The 16,474-nt window shown below is 41.8% G+C and overlaps 2 protein-coding genes across 5 annotated transcripts in view; one reads left to right on the forward strand and one right to left on the reverse strand.

Moving 5' to 3' along the window:
• The window catches only part of LOC110511718 (tRNA (guanosine(18)-2'-O)-methyltransferase TARBP1), a 33,554-nt gene that overhangs the window by 4,214 nt on the left and 12,866 nt on the right, over positions 1-16,474 (reverse strand). For all 4 annotated transcript variants that reach the window (XM_090183925.1, XM_090183923.1, XM_090183931.1 and 1 more), the window contains exons 17-26: positions 15,870-16,075; positions 14,809-14,880; positions 12,735-12,855; positions 12,266-12,376; positions 12,035-12,184; positions 11,515-11,601; positions 10,513-10,697; positions 9,652-9,733; positions 9,299-9,470; positions 8,827-9,012 (exon numbers count right to left, since the gene is read on the reverse strand). In XM_090183925.1, coding sequence (XP_090040051.1) covers positions 8,827-9,012; positions 9,299-9,470; positions 9,652-9,733; positions 10,513-10,697; positions 11,515-11,601; positions 12,035-12,184; positions 12,266-12,376; positions 12,735-12,855; positions 14,809-14,880; positions 15,870-16,075 — 1,372 coding nt within the window. The remainder of the gene's footprint in view (positions 1-8,826; positions 9,013-9,298; positions 9,471-9,651; positions 9,734-10,512; positions 10,698-11,514; positions 11,602-12,034; positions 12,185-12,265; positions 12,377-12,734; positions 12,856-14,808; positions 14,881-15,869; positions 16,076-16,474) is intronic.
• LOC110511715 (NACHT, LRR and PYD domains-containing protein 1 homolog) lies at positions 1,005-3,818 on the forward strand. The gene is made up of 2 exons (XM_090183942.1): positions 1,005-1,163; positions 1,629-3,818. Exon 2 carries the CDS (start codon positions 1,676-1,678, stop codon positions 3,206-3,208), a length of 1,533 nt encoding a protein of 510 aa, XP_090040068.1. The 5' UTR covers positions 1,005-1,163; positions 1,629-1,675; the 3' UTR covers positions 3,209-3,818.

Genomic DNA, 16,474 nt, shown 5'->3' on the forward strand with positions numbered 1-16,474 from the left:
CACACACAGAGAGAGATCGAGAGAGACAAAGAGAGAGAGACAAAGCGAGAGCGCAAGAGAGAGGAGACAGAGAGAGAGAGAGTGAAAGTGTTTATCACTGACTTGTCCAACACATATTACACTGAACAAAATAATAAATGCAACATGTAAAGTGTTGGTCCCATGTTTCACGAGCTGTAAGATGCCAGACATTTTCCATATGCACAAATAACTTATTTGTCTTAAATTTTGTGCACAAATTTGTTTACATCCCTGTTAGTGAGCATTTCTCTTTTGTCAAGATAATCCATCCACCTGACAGGTGTGGCAAATCAAGAAGCTGGTTAAACAGCATGATCATTACATAAGTGCACCTTGTGCTGGGGACAATAAAAGGCCACTCTAAAATGTGCAGTTTTGTCACACAATGCCACAGATGTCTCAAGTTTTGAGGGAGCGTGCAATTGGCATGCTGACTGCAGGAATGTCCACCAGAGCTGTTACCAAAGAATTGAATATGCATTTCTCTACCAAAAGCCAACATCGTTTTTGAGAATTTGGCAGTACGTCCAACTGGCCTCACAACCCCAGACCTCGTGTAACCAAGCCAACCCAGGACCTTCAATATCCGGCTTCTTCACCTGCGGGATCGTCTGAGACCAGCCACCCGGACAGCTGATGAAACTGTGGGTTTACACAACCAAATCATTTCTGCACAAACTGTCGGAAACCGCCTCAGGGAAGCTCATCTGTGTGCTCATCGTCCTCATCATGGTCTTGACCTGACTGCAGTTTGGCATCGTAACCGTCTAAATTTTTTTTAAGGTATATGTGGCCAACAGATGGGGATTCTGTGGGATGCACAAGTTGCAGCCTTTGGAACTCACATTTAAATCTGTTTGGAATCTAACACTATGATAGCCACCCTGTATAAAATATCATATTGTTTAAAATCCACCTTAAAAATATCCACCTTTACCCAAAGACCATGTGACTGCATTAAAGCCAATCACAGTCCAGAGTTCACACCCATCTTAAAACTGAAAGTAACTCATACAGACTGAAAGGCTACTTCACAGCAGTTCTTCTTTTTTTCTTTTGTTTATTTGGACATTCATTCATTCATTCGTTGTCTGTCAGGTGTGGAACTAACTGAGATTGGGAGAGGAAGCCAAATTCACAAGGTGATGTTTGGACAATAAAAACTGCCTTGACATTTCCTGTAGTAAATGGATACCTGACAACACATACCAGAGGATAGTTGTTGTTTTTTTGTTTCGAGGCTATACTGTATTTGTTTACAAATGTAACTAGCTTCTATTGTTGGTTGATGTGGTAAGACAGTTGAACTAAGCTCATTTGGCATTTCTGGGCTCCCGAGTGGCTCAGCGATCTAAGGCACTGCATCTCAGTGCAAGAGGCGTCACTACAGTCCCTGGTTTGAATCCAGGCTGTATCACATCCGGCCGTGATTGGGAGTACCATAGGGCGGCGCACAATTGGCCCAGCGTCGTCTGGGTTTGGCCGGGGTAGGCGGTCATTGTAAATAAGAATTTGTTCTTAACTGACTTGCCTAGTTAAATAAAAAAAATGTGTAAGTTATATTCTTCTAGAATCAATGGCTAAACCTGAACATTACTGCTTTATAGGTTCAAAAGTGGATGTAGCCACTGCAGATTGCCCCTTTGGAGTGAAAATGGCCACATCAAAAGATCAACATGATGATGACTGTGAACCTAGCACTCCTGAACAGTCAAATCCTCTCCTACCCCAGTTGGCACGACTTGAAGAGCTCTCAAACATTATTGAAAGGAAAGAACCTGGTGAACAGGAAATTGAGAAATTAGCTGCAATTTTTCGAACTATTGCTAATGAGCTGGACCATAACTTATATGAGCACTTAATGATAGATAGGCTTGAAGTCATACAGACAAATATCAAGGACAAACTTAAGGATGGTAGTAGCTTTATCACTGGACAAATGACACAGTTCTACAACAAGGCACTGGATTCAGTAGGAACAATCATCACTAAACTGGCCAAAGAGATTGGAGTCAACTATTCAGAGTCAAATATGTGTCTCCAAAAAGAGTTTGGCCTTAAAACCGATTGTCCAAGGGAATGTTTGAATTGCAACCATATAAAGAGCTCAATGTCCTGGATTCAGGTTGAACCCTTCATGTCTACAGAGGATGAGACCACCGTCTACACACTCGACTCTTCTGCAGCAGGGCATTACGAGTGCATCTTATCAGGGCTGCGGTGGGTATGTGAGAGCAAAGTCAGTCTGCGATACCAGTTCAGCTCCTGGGAGCCTCACAGGGCCACTCTGAACAACATGCGGTTTGAAGAAGGAGGTCCATTACTGGACATCACAATGATTTCTGGCAAACTAGAGGAAATTAGTCTGCCACACTTTGTCTGTATAGATCCAGACTACCCACAATCCTCCTTGAGAGAAGACATGAAGGTTCTACATGTGAAAGACAACAGAGTGCTTGTGGAAGAAGTGGATGAGGTGACGGGGTTCCACGCCAAACTGCTTCGTCCCTCCTTCTCTGGCAGGGGTTTGGTACTGAGACGTGGGTTGCATTGGAGAGTGCACTGTGACCTTCTGATCTTTAGGTCCACCAGAGCACTCCTCACCTTACACACATATCTGATCCGATGTGATCCTTCTCTAGCACGGGAGGTGGAGGCACAGGAGAAGTCCTATGGATTCGTAAGACTTCCAAAGCCAAAGCCGGAGAAGTCCCAGCGGAAGGGGAGTCTCTTCACCCTCAAGACCTCGTGTCAATCCTCGATTACGCCAGAAAAGATCAAGCTAAGAAGCACCAGGCCAAACTACTTTGAAGTGTACATAAAGGACCCTGCGATGGACTTTGAGATGGAGTTGATAAGTGAGAAGGGAGAATCTGCATGGAAAGCTGAAATACGAACAGAGGAATACAGAGATGATTCATACACAAGAGACATTGAGTTTGTTGATGAATTCAGACCACAGATCATTCAAAGGGTCAATAATGTGTTTGCCATAGCAGATATTCTCTTCACAAAGGACATGATCGGTGAAGAGATCAACGCAAATATCAGCGCTGCACCGACCCGCCAGGCCAAGATGAGAGTGATATACGAGGCACTGAATTCAGGTGGACCACACGTCAAAGCTGCATTCTTTACTGCACTCAAAGAAAAGGAACCCTTTCTAGTCAAAGACTTGGCTCAATAATACCTTATCGCTCAATCTCTAACACACCTCTACGAGACCTTTATGCCTAGACACTTTATTCAGCATGTTCTCCTTCAGTCCAGCAGGACAGAGGCAAGAGGAGGAATGATGAGGAGAACTATGAATGAAGAGACTTTTCAGGTGTCAAGAATAGCAGTCCAAGGCCCAGTTCTCTGTGACATTTTAGTGACAGAGGGCATGGGTAGGAAGGCCCCACCAGCATACACACACACATACACACACACTCATGAAGAGGTTTCACTTTCACATGGAGCACAAAGAAGAATGAACGTTGAGAGAGAATTGACATTGATTACAGAAAAGAAGACAAATTTGAAATGAACTGGGACTGGAATTCTTTAAAATAATAATTAACGGGTAAATATGTTAAAAGGTTGAAAACATTGGGAAATATACAGTGGAAGATATTAAAAGGTTGAAAACATTGGGAAATATACAGTGGAAGATATTAAAGGGTTGAAAACATTGGGAAATATACAGTGGAAGATATTAAAGGGTTGAAAACATTGGGAAATATACAGTGGAAGATATCAAAAGGGTTGAAAACATTGGGAAATATACAGTGGAAGATATTAAAGGGTTGAAAACATTGGGAAATATACAGTGGAAGATATTAAAGGGTTGAACACATTGGGAAATATACAGTGGAAGATATTAAAGGGTTGAACACATTGGGAAATATACAGTGGAAGATATTAAAGGGTTTAAAACATTGGGAAATATACAGTGGAAGGTATTAAAAGGTTGAAAACTTTGGGAAATATACAGTGGAAATATACAGTGGAAGATATTAAAGGGTTGAAAACATTGGGAAATATACAGTGGAAGATATTAAAAGGTTGAAAACATTGGGAAATATACAGTGGGAATATACAGTGGAAGATATTAAAGGGTTGAAAACATTGAAATATACAGTGGAAGATATTAAAAGGTTGAAAACATTGGGAAATATACAGTGGAAGATATTAAAGGGTTGAAAACATTGGGAAATATACAGTGGAAGATATTAAAAGGTTGAAAACATTGGGAAATATACAGTGGAATATATTAAAGGGTTGAAAACATTGGGAAATATACAGTGGAAGATATCAAAAGGGTTGAAAACATTGGGAAATATACAGTGGAAGATATTAAAGGGTTGAAAACATTGGGAAATATACAGTGGAAGATATTAAAGGGTTGAACACATTGGGAAATATACAGTGGAAGATATTAAAGGGTTGAACACATTGGGAAATATACAGTGGAAGATATTAAAGGGTTTAAAACATTGGGAAATATACAGTGGAAGGTATTAAAAGGTTGAAAACTTTGGGAAATATACAGTGGAAATATACAGTGGAAGATATTAAAAGGCTGAAAACATTGGGAAATATACAGTGGAAGATATTAAAAGGTTGAAAACATTGGGAAATATACAGTGGGAATATACAGTGGAAGATATTAAAGGGTTGAAAACATTGAAATATACAGTGGAAGATATTAAAAGGTTGAAAACATTGGGAAATATACAGTGGAAGATATTAAAGGGTTGAAAACATTGGGAAATATACAGTGGAAGATATTAAAGGGTCGAAAACATTGGGAAATATACAGTGGAAGATATTAAAAGGTTGAAAACATTGGGAAATATACAGTGGAAGATATTAAAGGGTTGAAAACATTGGGAAATATACAGTGGAAGATATTAAAAGGTTGAAAACATTGGGAAATATACAGTGGAAGATATTAAAGGGTTGAAAACATTGGGAAATATACAGTGGAAGATATTAAAGGGTCGAAAACATTGGGAAATATACAGTGGAAGATATTAAAAGGTTGAAAACATTGGGAAATATACAGTGGAAGATATTAAAGGGTTGAAAACATTGGGAAATATACAGTGGAAGATATTAAAAGGTTGAAAACATTGGGAAATATACAGTGGAAGATATTAAAAGGTTGAAAACATTGGGAAATATACAGTGGAAGATATCAAAAGGGTTGAAAACATTGGGAAATATACAGTGGAAATATACAGTGGAAGATATTAAAAGGTTGAAAACATTGGGAAATATACAGTGGAAGATATTAAAAGGTTGAAAACATTGGGAAATATACAGTGGAAATATACAGTGGAAGATATTAAAAGGTTGAAAACATTGGGAAATATACAGTGGAAATATACAGTGGAAGATATTAAAAGGTTGAAAACATTGGGAAATATACAGTGGAAGATATTAAAGGGTTGAAAAGATTGGGAAATATACAGTGGACGATATTAAAGGGTTGAAAACATTGGGAAATATACAGTGGAAGATATTAAAAGGTTGAAAACATTGGGAAATATACAGTGGAAATATACAGTGGAAGATATTAAAGGGTTGAAAACATTGGGAAATATACAGTGGAAGATATTAAAAGGTTGAAAACATTGGGAAATATACAGTGGAAGATATTAAAGGGTTGAAAAGATTGGGAAATATACAGTGGAAGATATTAAAGGGTTGAAAAGATTGGGAAATATACAGTGGACGATATTAAAGGGTTGAAAACATTGGGAAATATACAGTGGAAGATATTAAAAGGTTGAAAACATTGGGAAATATACAGTGGAAGATATTAAAGGGTTGAAAACATTGGGAAATATACAGTGGAAGATATTAAAAGGTTGAAAACATTGGGAAATATACAGTGGAAGATATCAAAAGGTTGAAAACATTGGGAAATATACAGTGGAAGATATCAAAAGGTTGAAAACATTGGGAAATATACAGTGGAAGATATTAAAAGGTTGAAAACATTGGGAAATATACAGTGGAAGATATTAAAAGGTTGAAAACATTGGGAAATATACAGTGGAAGATATTAAAGGGTTGAAAACATTGGGAAATATACAGTGGAAGATATTAAAAGGTTGAAAACATTGGGAAATATACAGTGGAAGATATTAAAGGGTTGAAAACATTGGGAAATATACAGTGGAAGATATTAAAAGGTTGAAAACATTGGGAAATATACAGTGGAAGATATTAAAAGGTTGAAAACATTGGGAAATATACAGTGGAAGATATTAAAAGGTTGAAAACATTGGGAAATATACAGTGGAAATATACAGTGGAAATATACAGTGGAAGATATTAAAAGGTTGAAAACATTGGGAAATATACAGTGGAAGATATTAAAAGGTTGAAAACATTGGGAAATATACAGTGGAAATATACAGTGGAAGATATTAAAAGGTGATTCAAGAAATGCAGTAAAATGGTTAAGAATGTTATAATGATGGTTGTTTTTAAGGTACAGTATATCTGGAACATGTTTAAGAGTCTTGGAGGAGGTTGATATTGACATGGTGTAATGATGAAATGTTATGTTTAAATGAGGAAATGTTTAAAATGTTGGATGTTTAAGATGTAATGGGAGTAATAAAATAGGTTGGAGTAAGATTAGAATTGAGTGGAATGAGAAAGGTTAATGTCTAGAAATGAATGTTTTAAAAATGAATGATAATGTAGTATCCTAAGGGTGCTAGCTGGACTAGCTCCCCAGGTCAGAACAGCCAGGAGGAGGCAGGAAGAGGTACGCGTGCGGTTGAGGCAGACATCCTGTCTAGGCAAGAGAAGAATCCCCTTCTGAGAAATGGCCGCATTACAGTAGGTGTTAACCACTGAATGCGTGCGTCATCGGGGCAAATCTTTAACCACCGTGAGTCAGCAGAATACGAGGAGTGAAAGAGGCAGGATTTTTGGGAGAGGTACAACTCTCTTTGAGCTTGCTAGAAGAACCTGTCTTCAGCTGGAGGAAGATTTTGCTAAATCTTTTTAGCTTAAAATGCATCGATATTTATTCTTAGTGTTTAAGTAGAAATCTAGGGGGAACACTTAAGGTTACCTCATTGATAGGAGTGTTAAAGTAGTTAAACACCGACTGAAGGACTGATCATCCCGAGGGGGGAAGACAAACGGTTTATAAATTGTAAGAAATGTTTTTTCTTGTTATTAAATACTGTGCTTCTCATAAAATTGTAAAAGGACACTGGCACCCTAATAATGGTTTAGTTAAGGGCGCTGGAGGCATCTATGACTCTAATCCAGGATTCATTTTCACTTATAGATTTGTGATATTTATTTGTGATTGATTGATCTGGGATTTTTTATGTATTCTTCTAGAATTCTGAATAAACTAGCTTTATTGTTCTGACACCCTGTGTTATCAAAGAGTCATACAAATGCATGTCGTTTTACTCTAGGTTTCTGAAATTGACTTGATTAATCGAGGATCTCTAGCAAATTTTCTTGGCTAACTAGTCCATTGGGAACCCGAGACCCGAACTATAGGTACGGAGTGCATTGATAGGAGTCGTAAAATGGGTGTCTGGGCTAAACCAACCCAGAGGAGTGCGTCCCACTCATAGTGTGCTGAAGTTGAAGCTCTGGCCTGGACGATCCTGAGAAGGTGCCGGGGGTTTATACATTAGGAGTGAGGGAGCATAGGCACTCGTCTTCTAGGATAGCCCACTTTACTCTAAGGCCTTTACTGTTGAGGAACAGTCCCTAGCCGTATACTAGCTCAGTGGTAAAGCAGAGCGGCATCTATCAGATCTGTAGGGATTAATGAGGAGGAATAATCGACCTACCATTGGGTAGGCAGGGGCGAGTTGAATTGTTAATCCTGCAGAGGTGGTATTCTAGCTTTGACACGCGGTTAGAAACCTAGAACATAAAACAGTGTTTGTATGGTCCTAAAATGGTTCTCACGTTAAACGTCAACTTTGGCCACGAAAATTCTCAATTTTCAAACAGAAATGGGGTATGCCTTTGGTGGTTCATCGATGACGATGATACATTACTCCCACTCGCCAGAAAAAGTAACTATTGACTCCTGAGTTAAAAAAAATCTTAACTAGACAGTAGCTAGCCAGTTTGCTAGCATCATTTAATAGCCTAATGGTAGTAGCTAGTACTACTAACTAGTAGCTAGGCCATAATTGAAAATAAGAATTTGTTCTTAACTGACTTGCCTAGTTAAATGAAGATAAAAAAATACAAATTTGAATATTGGTTGATAAAATAGGTTTTCTCCTGTATAAACTCATTTAAATCAACATGAGGCTTACATAAACAGACAGCAGGCAGCGCAGCAATACGGCAGCCCAGTGGGGAACATGAGTCTGTTATGATGCAGTCCTAGTGCTCCTTAGACAAACTCTGATTAGGACTGATTAGTTTATGTAGTGCTGCCTGCTGCTGTCTGTTTGCATGGCAACGCTTAGCAACACCAAGTATATTGGGTAGCTAATGGAAAATAATACAATACAATATAGCTAGATAGAAATGGCTGTGGGTTCATATGTGACCGACTGGATTCCAACCAGGGTCTCCTGAACACTACATGACTGTGTTAGCTCCTTGAGCTCAAGCCTGGGGAGCTAACACAAGTCGTAAGGTCTCAAGCAAGGTTACTCATCATGTAAACATGGTTCATCATTCCACCTCCGTTACACATGGAACCCAGAGAGATCAGCAGATGAAGGTTACAACATTCATCCTGTACCAAGTTGTTCAGCATTGACTGACCTGTATAAATAGAGGTTAAATAGAAAATAAATAACTAACCTCCCAGGTTGGTGGGCTTGTCTATGAGAGAGGCAACCACCAGGAGGGCACTGTGCAGCTTGCCCAGGCGTGCTGCTCTCTGCTGGGGCACCAGACCCAGCTCTGGCTCCTGTTCCTGGATCCCCAACCTCCAGGGGGTCATCTTCTTCTGGACCTCGGCCCAGCGCTCCTCACCATCCTGATCCCCTAACAAACAACAACACTGAGGCATCTTCAACAGGGCTTTTAAACTGAAGTCCTGGAGGGCCAGAACACTTATAAAGTCAGGGACCTGGCCAATCAATTTCATGAATTGATCATTTAACTACCAGGTAGAAAGGAGAACCAGCAGTACTTCAGACCAATAGTTGAATAGCTGTGATCTCCACTTTAACCAGAGTAGCTGTCTGTTGGGTACAGTCTCTGCTGCCATCTAGTGGTGATACCCTTTTCAGTTCAAGACAACTTCCTTTATCCCCTCAGGGGAATGTACCTTTATCCTGCTGGATCCAGTCTCCAGGCTGAATCTGGCTCAGGTCAGGGACAGGGTTCCTCAACGGGAGAGATGCACTCTGGGAGAAGTCCACCAACTTCTCAAACTTCCAGGGCGGAATCCACTCGTCCTCAAACACCTCTGATAGGCTGGGGAATGTGTAGAATATGGACTGGCAGGGAGAGACGGGAGGAAAAAGGACAGTTTACACACGTCGTCTCTCCTCAATCAACACTCGGTACATTCGTTTTTTTAGAGACCCAACGCAATTAGGTCAAATTACAATGAATCAAGAGATTTTAAAAGATTTATACTTCAAATTCACACAATCAATCAACAATACAGTGTCTTACTTCCACACTATAGTCTCTAACAGGATGAAAGCCACCAAAGAAGAAGTGGTCCTGGATCCTGGTCCAGTTCTTATTGGCATTTCTGTACAGAGATATACAGTAGTTATATGAGTCCAATAATGTATTTATTTAACTAGGCAAGTTAGTTAAGAACAAATTCTTATTTACAATGGCGGCCTACCCTGGCCAAACCCAGACTACGCTGGGCCAATTGTGCACCGCCCTATGGGACTCCCAATCACAGCAGGATGTGATCTAGCCTGGATTCGAACCAGGTACTGCAGTGATGCCTCTTGCACTGAGATACAATGTCTTAGACCACTGCACCACTCGGGAGCCCAATAACAATTTCCACAGTTTCCAATGGAGCTAAGATAAACAAGTGTGGTTCCTCCTTCATTAATAACAACAGGTAGCCTAGTGGTTAGAGTGTTGGACTAGATCGAATCAATGAGCTGACAAGGTCAAAATCTGTGGTTCCTCCTTCACTAATAATAACAGGTAGCCTAGTGGTTAGAGCGTTGGACTAGTAACCGAAAGGTTGTTAGATCGAATCAATGAGCTGACAAGGTCAAAATATGTGGTTCTGCCCCTGAACAAGGCAGTTAACCCACTGTTCCTAGGCCGTCATTGAAAATAAGAATGTGTTCTTAACTGACTTGCCTGGTTAAATTTTTAAAAAGAGACTTCCAGTAATATATGCCATTTAGCAGTCACTTTTATCCAAAGAGACTTACAGTCATGTGTGTATACATGTTATGAATAGTGTACAGATGTACAGTGACTGTATGAATTTTAGAATGCGATTCCTGCGGCAACCTTGGCAACATAATAATCCTAGTTCATATGTAACTCACTCACCCAGTACTCTGCATAGCCTCAGCCTGGTGCAGACAGGCCTTAACGACGGTGGCCAGCCCCCCGAGCCCGTCCCCCTCCAGACCCCACACCCTCTTCAGGGCCAGCAGGGCGTACAGACGAACACTGAAGTTATGGCTGAAACACCACTGGAGTATAACATCCAGGGCCTTACGCCACTGTACTGCCTGGTGGGGGGTACAGACAGAGAGATGGAGAGATGGAGAGAGAGAGATGGAGAGATGGAGAGAGACGGAGAGAGAAAGACAGACAGAGAGATGGAGAGGTAGAGAGAGAGACAGAGAGAGAGAGACGGAGAGAGAGAGATGGAGAGAGACGGAGAGAGAAAGACAGACAGAGAGAGAGAGATGGAGAGATAGAGAGATACAGAGACGGAGAGAGAGAGAGAGAGAGAGAGAGAGAGATGGAGAGAGAGACAGAGAGAGATGGAGAGATAGAGAGAGAGACAGAGAGAGAGAGACGGAGAGAGAGAGAGAGAGAGAGAGAGAGATGGAGAGATAGAGAGATACAGAGACGGAGAGAGAGAGAGAGAGAGAGAGAGAGAGAGATGGAGAGAGAGACAGAGAGAGATGGAGAGATAGAGAGAGAGACAGAGAGAGAGAGACGGAGAGAGAGAGAGAGAGAGAGAGAGAGATGGAGAGATAGAGAGATACAGAGACGGAGAGAGAGAGAGAGAGAGAGAGAGAGAGATGGAGACGGAGAGAGAGAGACAGAGAGACAGAGAGACAGAGAGATAGAGATACAGAGAGAGATACATACAGAGAGAAGGGAGAGAGATACAGAGAGAAGGGAGAGAAGTGTGAACACTGAAGTTATGACTGAAACACACTGAAACACAACTGGAGGATCGTGTCCAGGGCCTTAAGCCACTGTACTGCCTGGTGTGGAGGGACACAGAGGAGGAGGAGAGGGGCTCAGGAGAAGGGAGAAGAGTCCCCGGTGCTTTGAAGGTTTTACTTTATGATGGTGACATGTGGCTCTTACCTTCTCCTTGAGTTGAGGCATGATGATGTTGAGGTGGACCAACACAGACAGGAAGGTACAGACACTGGTCTTGGTCTTCTCTTGATCCTGTTCAGACACAAACCACATCAATTAGACACATTGGCTATAGATCAATATTGACTATTACAAGTTCTTTAAGCCAGTGAAAATAGAAGCCACTTTTCATTCAGTGACAATACAATAGATGCCAGTTTTTGTGGTATTGTGTGGTACAGTGGGTAAGAGCATGGCACTAGCAACACCAAGGTTGAGGGTTCAATTCCCGAAAAGGGTAAGCACTCACCACCCTGAAGCAGGCCCAGAGTCAGTCTGTATTCTGGGTCCTGGACTAGGATTAAAACCATCTGCCACTCACCACCCTGAAGCAGGCCCAGAGTCAGTCTGTATTCAGGGTACTGGACTAAGATTAAAACCATGTGCCACTCACCACCCTGAAGCAGGCCCAGAGTCAGTCTGTATTCAGGGTACTGGACTAAGATTAAAACCATCTGCCACTCACCACACTGAAGCAGGCCCAGAGTCGGTCTATGTGTTCAGGATACTGGACTAGGATTAGAACCATCTTCCACTCTATCAGGTACTTGACTGAGGCCTGGTTACTGACGAAACCTGCCTCAAACACACGACCCAGAACGGTACCTACAAACTCCTGGATGAACACAAACACAGGGTTAATAGAGGTTTCATTCAGGTGTGTGTGTGTGTGTGTGTGTGTGTGTGTGTGTCTCACCCCTCTCAGTTTGGGCAGCAGCATCAGTAGTGTCTGCCACACCCTGTTCTTGACACGATGCTGCAGGGAGTTGCTATAGTAACGCTGTTTTGACTTCGATATGGCCTCATCCTGAAAGAGAAAAAGACTTAAAACTACACATGAACTAATAACTACTGTGTTGGAGCTCAGGGAGATGGACAGTGGTCTTTAATATATTACTGCAGTATGAACTGGATTAATGTGTGTGATGCTATGAACACACACACTGAATGAGTAGACATCGTGGACTATAAACAAGCCAAATCTCCAGCTGTGTCAGTCTTCCCTTGATTCCTACGGTCCTCTCTGGTCACCTCCTCCTCAAAATGAATTGGAGGATAAGATCTCAGAGGAGGAACCTAGGATGTTCTCCTGTAATGTATTTTGAGAAGGAGGTAAGGAGAGAGGACGCGAGGAAAGACTAATTGAGGAAGAGCCCTGGTCTTACCTTTTTAAGCAAGCAGAGAACCAGTTCTTCCATCAGTCTCTCATGCAGCTGATTGGAGGGCTGGAGGCGGCTGAGGAACGCCACGACACACACACGTGGGAACTGGTCATCCCGGTTATCACTGCCAGAGAGAAAGAGAAAGCTTAGAGATAAATGTATCTCTGCAGAGAAATAGGGACTACATTCACTGTTGACTATAGTACAAAGAAGGTCCACTATTGTCAGTGATGTGGTCGACTCCATGTTTTTATAGCCTGAATACACTACAGTGAGGGTCAGGTACTAGGTTCCAGTCCCACTACAGTGAGGGGTCAGGTAATATGTTCCAGTCCCACTACAGTGAGGGGTCAGGTAATATGTTCCAGTCCCACTACAGTGAGGGGTCAGGTAATATGTTCCAGTCCCACTACAGTGAGGGGTCAGGTAATATGTTCCAGTCCCACTACAGTGAGGGGTCAGGTAATATGTCCCAGTCCCACTACAGTGAGGGGTCAGGTAATATGTTCCAGTCCCACTACAGTGAGGGGTCAGGTAATATGTTCCAGTCCCACTACAGTGAGGGGTCAGGTAATATGTTCCAGTCCCACTACAGTGAGGGGTCAGGTAATATGTTCCAGTCCCACTACAGTGAGGGGTCAGGTAATATGTCCCAGTCCCACTACAGTGAGGGGTCAGGTAATATGTTCCAGTCCCACTACAGTGAGGGGTCAGGTAATATGTCCCAGTCCCACTACAGTGAGGGGTCAGGTAATATGTTCTAGTCCCACTACAGTGAGGGTCAGGTAATATGTCCCAGTCCCACTACAGTGAGGGGTCAGGTTATAGGTTCCAGTCCCACTACATTATAGTACAGCAGACAAGACTACAGTAGAGTACAGTATAGTACAGTAGACTACAGTATAGTACAGTAGACTATAGTACAGTACAGTAGACTATAGTACAGTATAGTACAGTAGACTAGAGTACAGTACAGTATAGTAGAGTACCATAGACTACAGTAGACTACAGCATAGTACAGTAGACTACAGTAGAGTACACTACAGCACACTATAGTACAATAGAGTAGACTACACATAGTACAGTAGACTACAGTATAGTACAGGACAGTAAACTACTGTATAGTACAGGAGAGTACTGTGTATAGTAGATTACAGTAGACTACAGTATAGTACAGGACAGTAGACTACAGTATAGTACAGGACAGTAGACTACAGAACAGTACAGTAGACTACAGTATAGTACAGTAGACTAGAGTACAGTACAGTATAGTAGAGTACCATAGACTACAGTATAGTACAGTACACTATAGTATAGTACAGTAGACTACACTATAGTACAATACACTACAGTATAGTACAGTAGACTACCGTATAGTACAGTAGACTACCGTATAGTACAGTAGACTACCGTATAGTACAGTACACTACAGTATAGTAGACTACAGTACAGTACAGTAGACTATAGTACAGTACACTATAGTATAGTACAGTAGACTACAGTACACTAGGGTACAGTAGATTACACTATAGTACAATACACTACAGTATAGTACAGTACACTACAGTACACTACAGTACAGTAGACTACCGTATAGTACAGTACACTACAGTACAGTAGACTACAGTACAGTACAATAAACTACAGTATAGTACAGAACACTATAGTACAGTACAATAAACTACAGTATAGTACAGTACACTATAGTACAGTACAGTAGACTACCGTAAAGTACAGTACACTATAGTACAGCACAGTACACTATAGTACAGTACACTACACTATAGTACAGTACACAATAGTACAGTACAGTACACTACAGTGTAGTACAGTAAACTACACTATAGTACAGTACACAATAGTACAGTACAGTACACTACAGTGTAGTACAGTAAAATACAGTATAGTACAGTAGACTATAGTACAGTACACTACAGTATAGTACAGTACACTATATATAGTACAGTACAGTAAACTACAGTATAGTACAGTAGACTATAGCATAGTACAGTAAACTACAGTATAGTACAGTACAGTAGACTACACTATAGTAGATGAAGTGAGTTCAGCAGCTGACCTGGGGACTGCAGTGTTAGCAGCACACTCCTCTCCAAGCCTCTCCACATAGACCTGAACCTCCTGGATCAGCCTATGGAGAAGACAATCCATTATCCAGACAAGACCCTCAGTCCACAACAACCACTCCAATAACACACTCTCTCACATTCTCTGTCTCTTCTCGCTCACATTCTCTGACTCTCGCTCACATTCTCTGTCTCTTCTCGCTCACATCCTCTGTGTCTTCTCGCTCACATTCTCTGTCTCTTCTCGCTCACATTCTCTGTCTCTTCTCGCTCACATTCTCTGTCTCTTCTCGCTCACATTCTCTGTCTCTTCTCGCTCACATTCTCTGTCTCTTCTCGCTCACATTCTCTGTCTCTTCTCGCTCACATTCTCTGACTCTCGCTCACATTCTCTGACTCTTCTCGCTCACATTCTCTGACTCTTCTCGCTCACATTCTCTGACTCTTCTCGCTCACATTCTCTGACTCTTCTCGCTCACATTCTCTGACACTTCTCGCTCACATTCTCTGACTCTTCTCGCTCACATTCTCTGACTCTTCTCGCTCACATTCTCTGACTCTTCTCGCTCACATTCTCTGACTCTTCTCGCTCACATTCTCTGACTCTTCTCGCTCACATTCTCTGACTCTTCTCGCTCACATTCTCTGACTCTTCTCGCTCACATTCTCTGACTCTTCTCGCTCACATTCTCTGACTCTTCTCGCTCACATTCTCTGACTCTTCTCGCTCACATTCTCTGACTCTTCTCGCTCACATTCTCTGACTCTTCTCGCTCACATTCTCCGACTCTTCTCGCTCACATTCTCCGACTCTTCTCGCTCACATTCTCCGACTCTTCTCGCTCACATTCTCCGACTCTTCTCGCTCACATTCTCTGACTCTCGCTCACATTCTCTGACTCTCGCTCACATTCTCTGACTCTCGCTCACATTCTCTGACTCTCGCTCACATTCTCTGACTCTCGCTCACATTCTCTGACTCTCGCTCACATTCTCTGACTCTCGCTCACATTCTCTGACTCTCGCTCACATTCTCATTCTTTCACACACCAACCTTTGGTCCCTCCTGAACACAGGTCCATACACACATGCCTCAGCCAGGATGTCAAGGTGCAGTAGGGCACTGGAGAACATGGCATCTGATTGGCTCTCGCCTTCACTTCCTGGGTCAGAGGGCAGCCAGGTGTGGCAGCAGTGTTGGATCAGAACGTTGAATACACCAGTCTTGGCCTGGGAGAGTTCCATCAACTCAACGGCTATCTAGAGATTGAGAGGAGTCAGTAGTGGGTTAATTACACATCAGTTGTGTCCACATCAACGCTGTGTTTTAATACTCATAATAACCACAACATGTTCTGCTAAACACTTGGAACTAATTGCCAAGCCACATTTCTCCCAGTAGTGAATATGTAGCACGTTGCCTGCCACAACACGGATCTGTCCATACAGACCTGGGTTCAATTAGGATGTATTTTCTTTCAAATACTTTAGCTGCTCTTGATTGAGCTAACCTGGCAAAAATGGAACCAATAGAATAGTCTGTCTATCTGTGAGCTCAGAAAACAGCTCAAAGTAATTGAAAGATTTTAAACACCATTTGAACCCAGGTGTTGATACCCCATGCCTCCCTCTAGTTACCTGTTGTAGAGTAACAGTGAG

The sequence above is a fragment of the Oncorhynchus mykiss genome, chromosome 1 (assembly GCF_057628025.1).
Source record: "Oncorhynchus mykiss isolate SJ-2025 chromosome 1, ASM5762802v1, whole genome shotgun sequence".
In the NCBI taxonomy this organism is placed as follows: domain Eukaryota; kingdom Metazoa; phylum Chordata; class Actinopteri; order Salmoniformes; family Salmonidae; genus Oncorhynchus; species Oncorhynchus mykiss.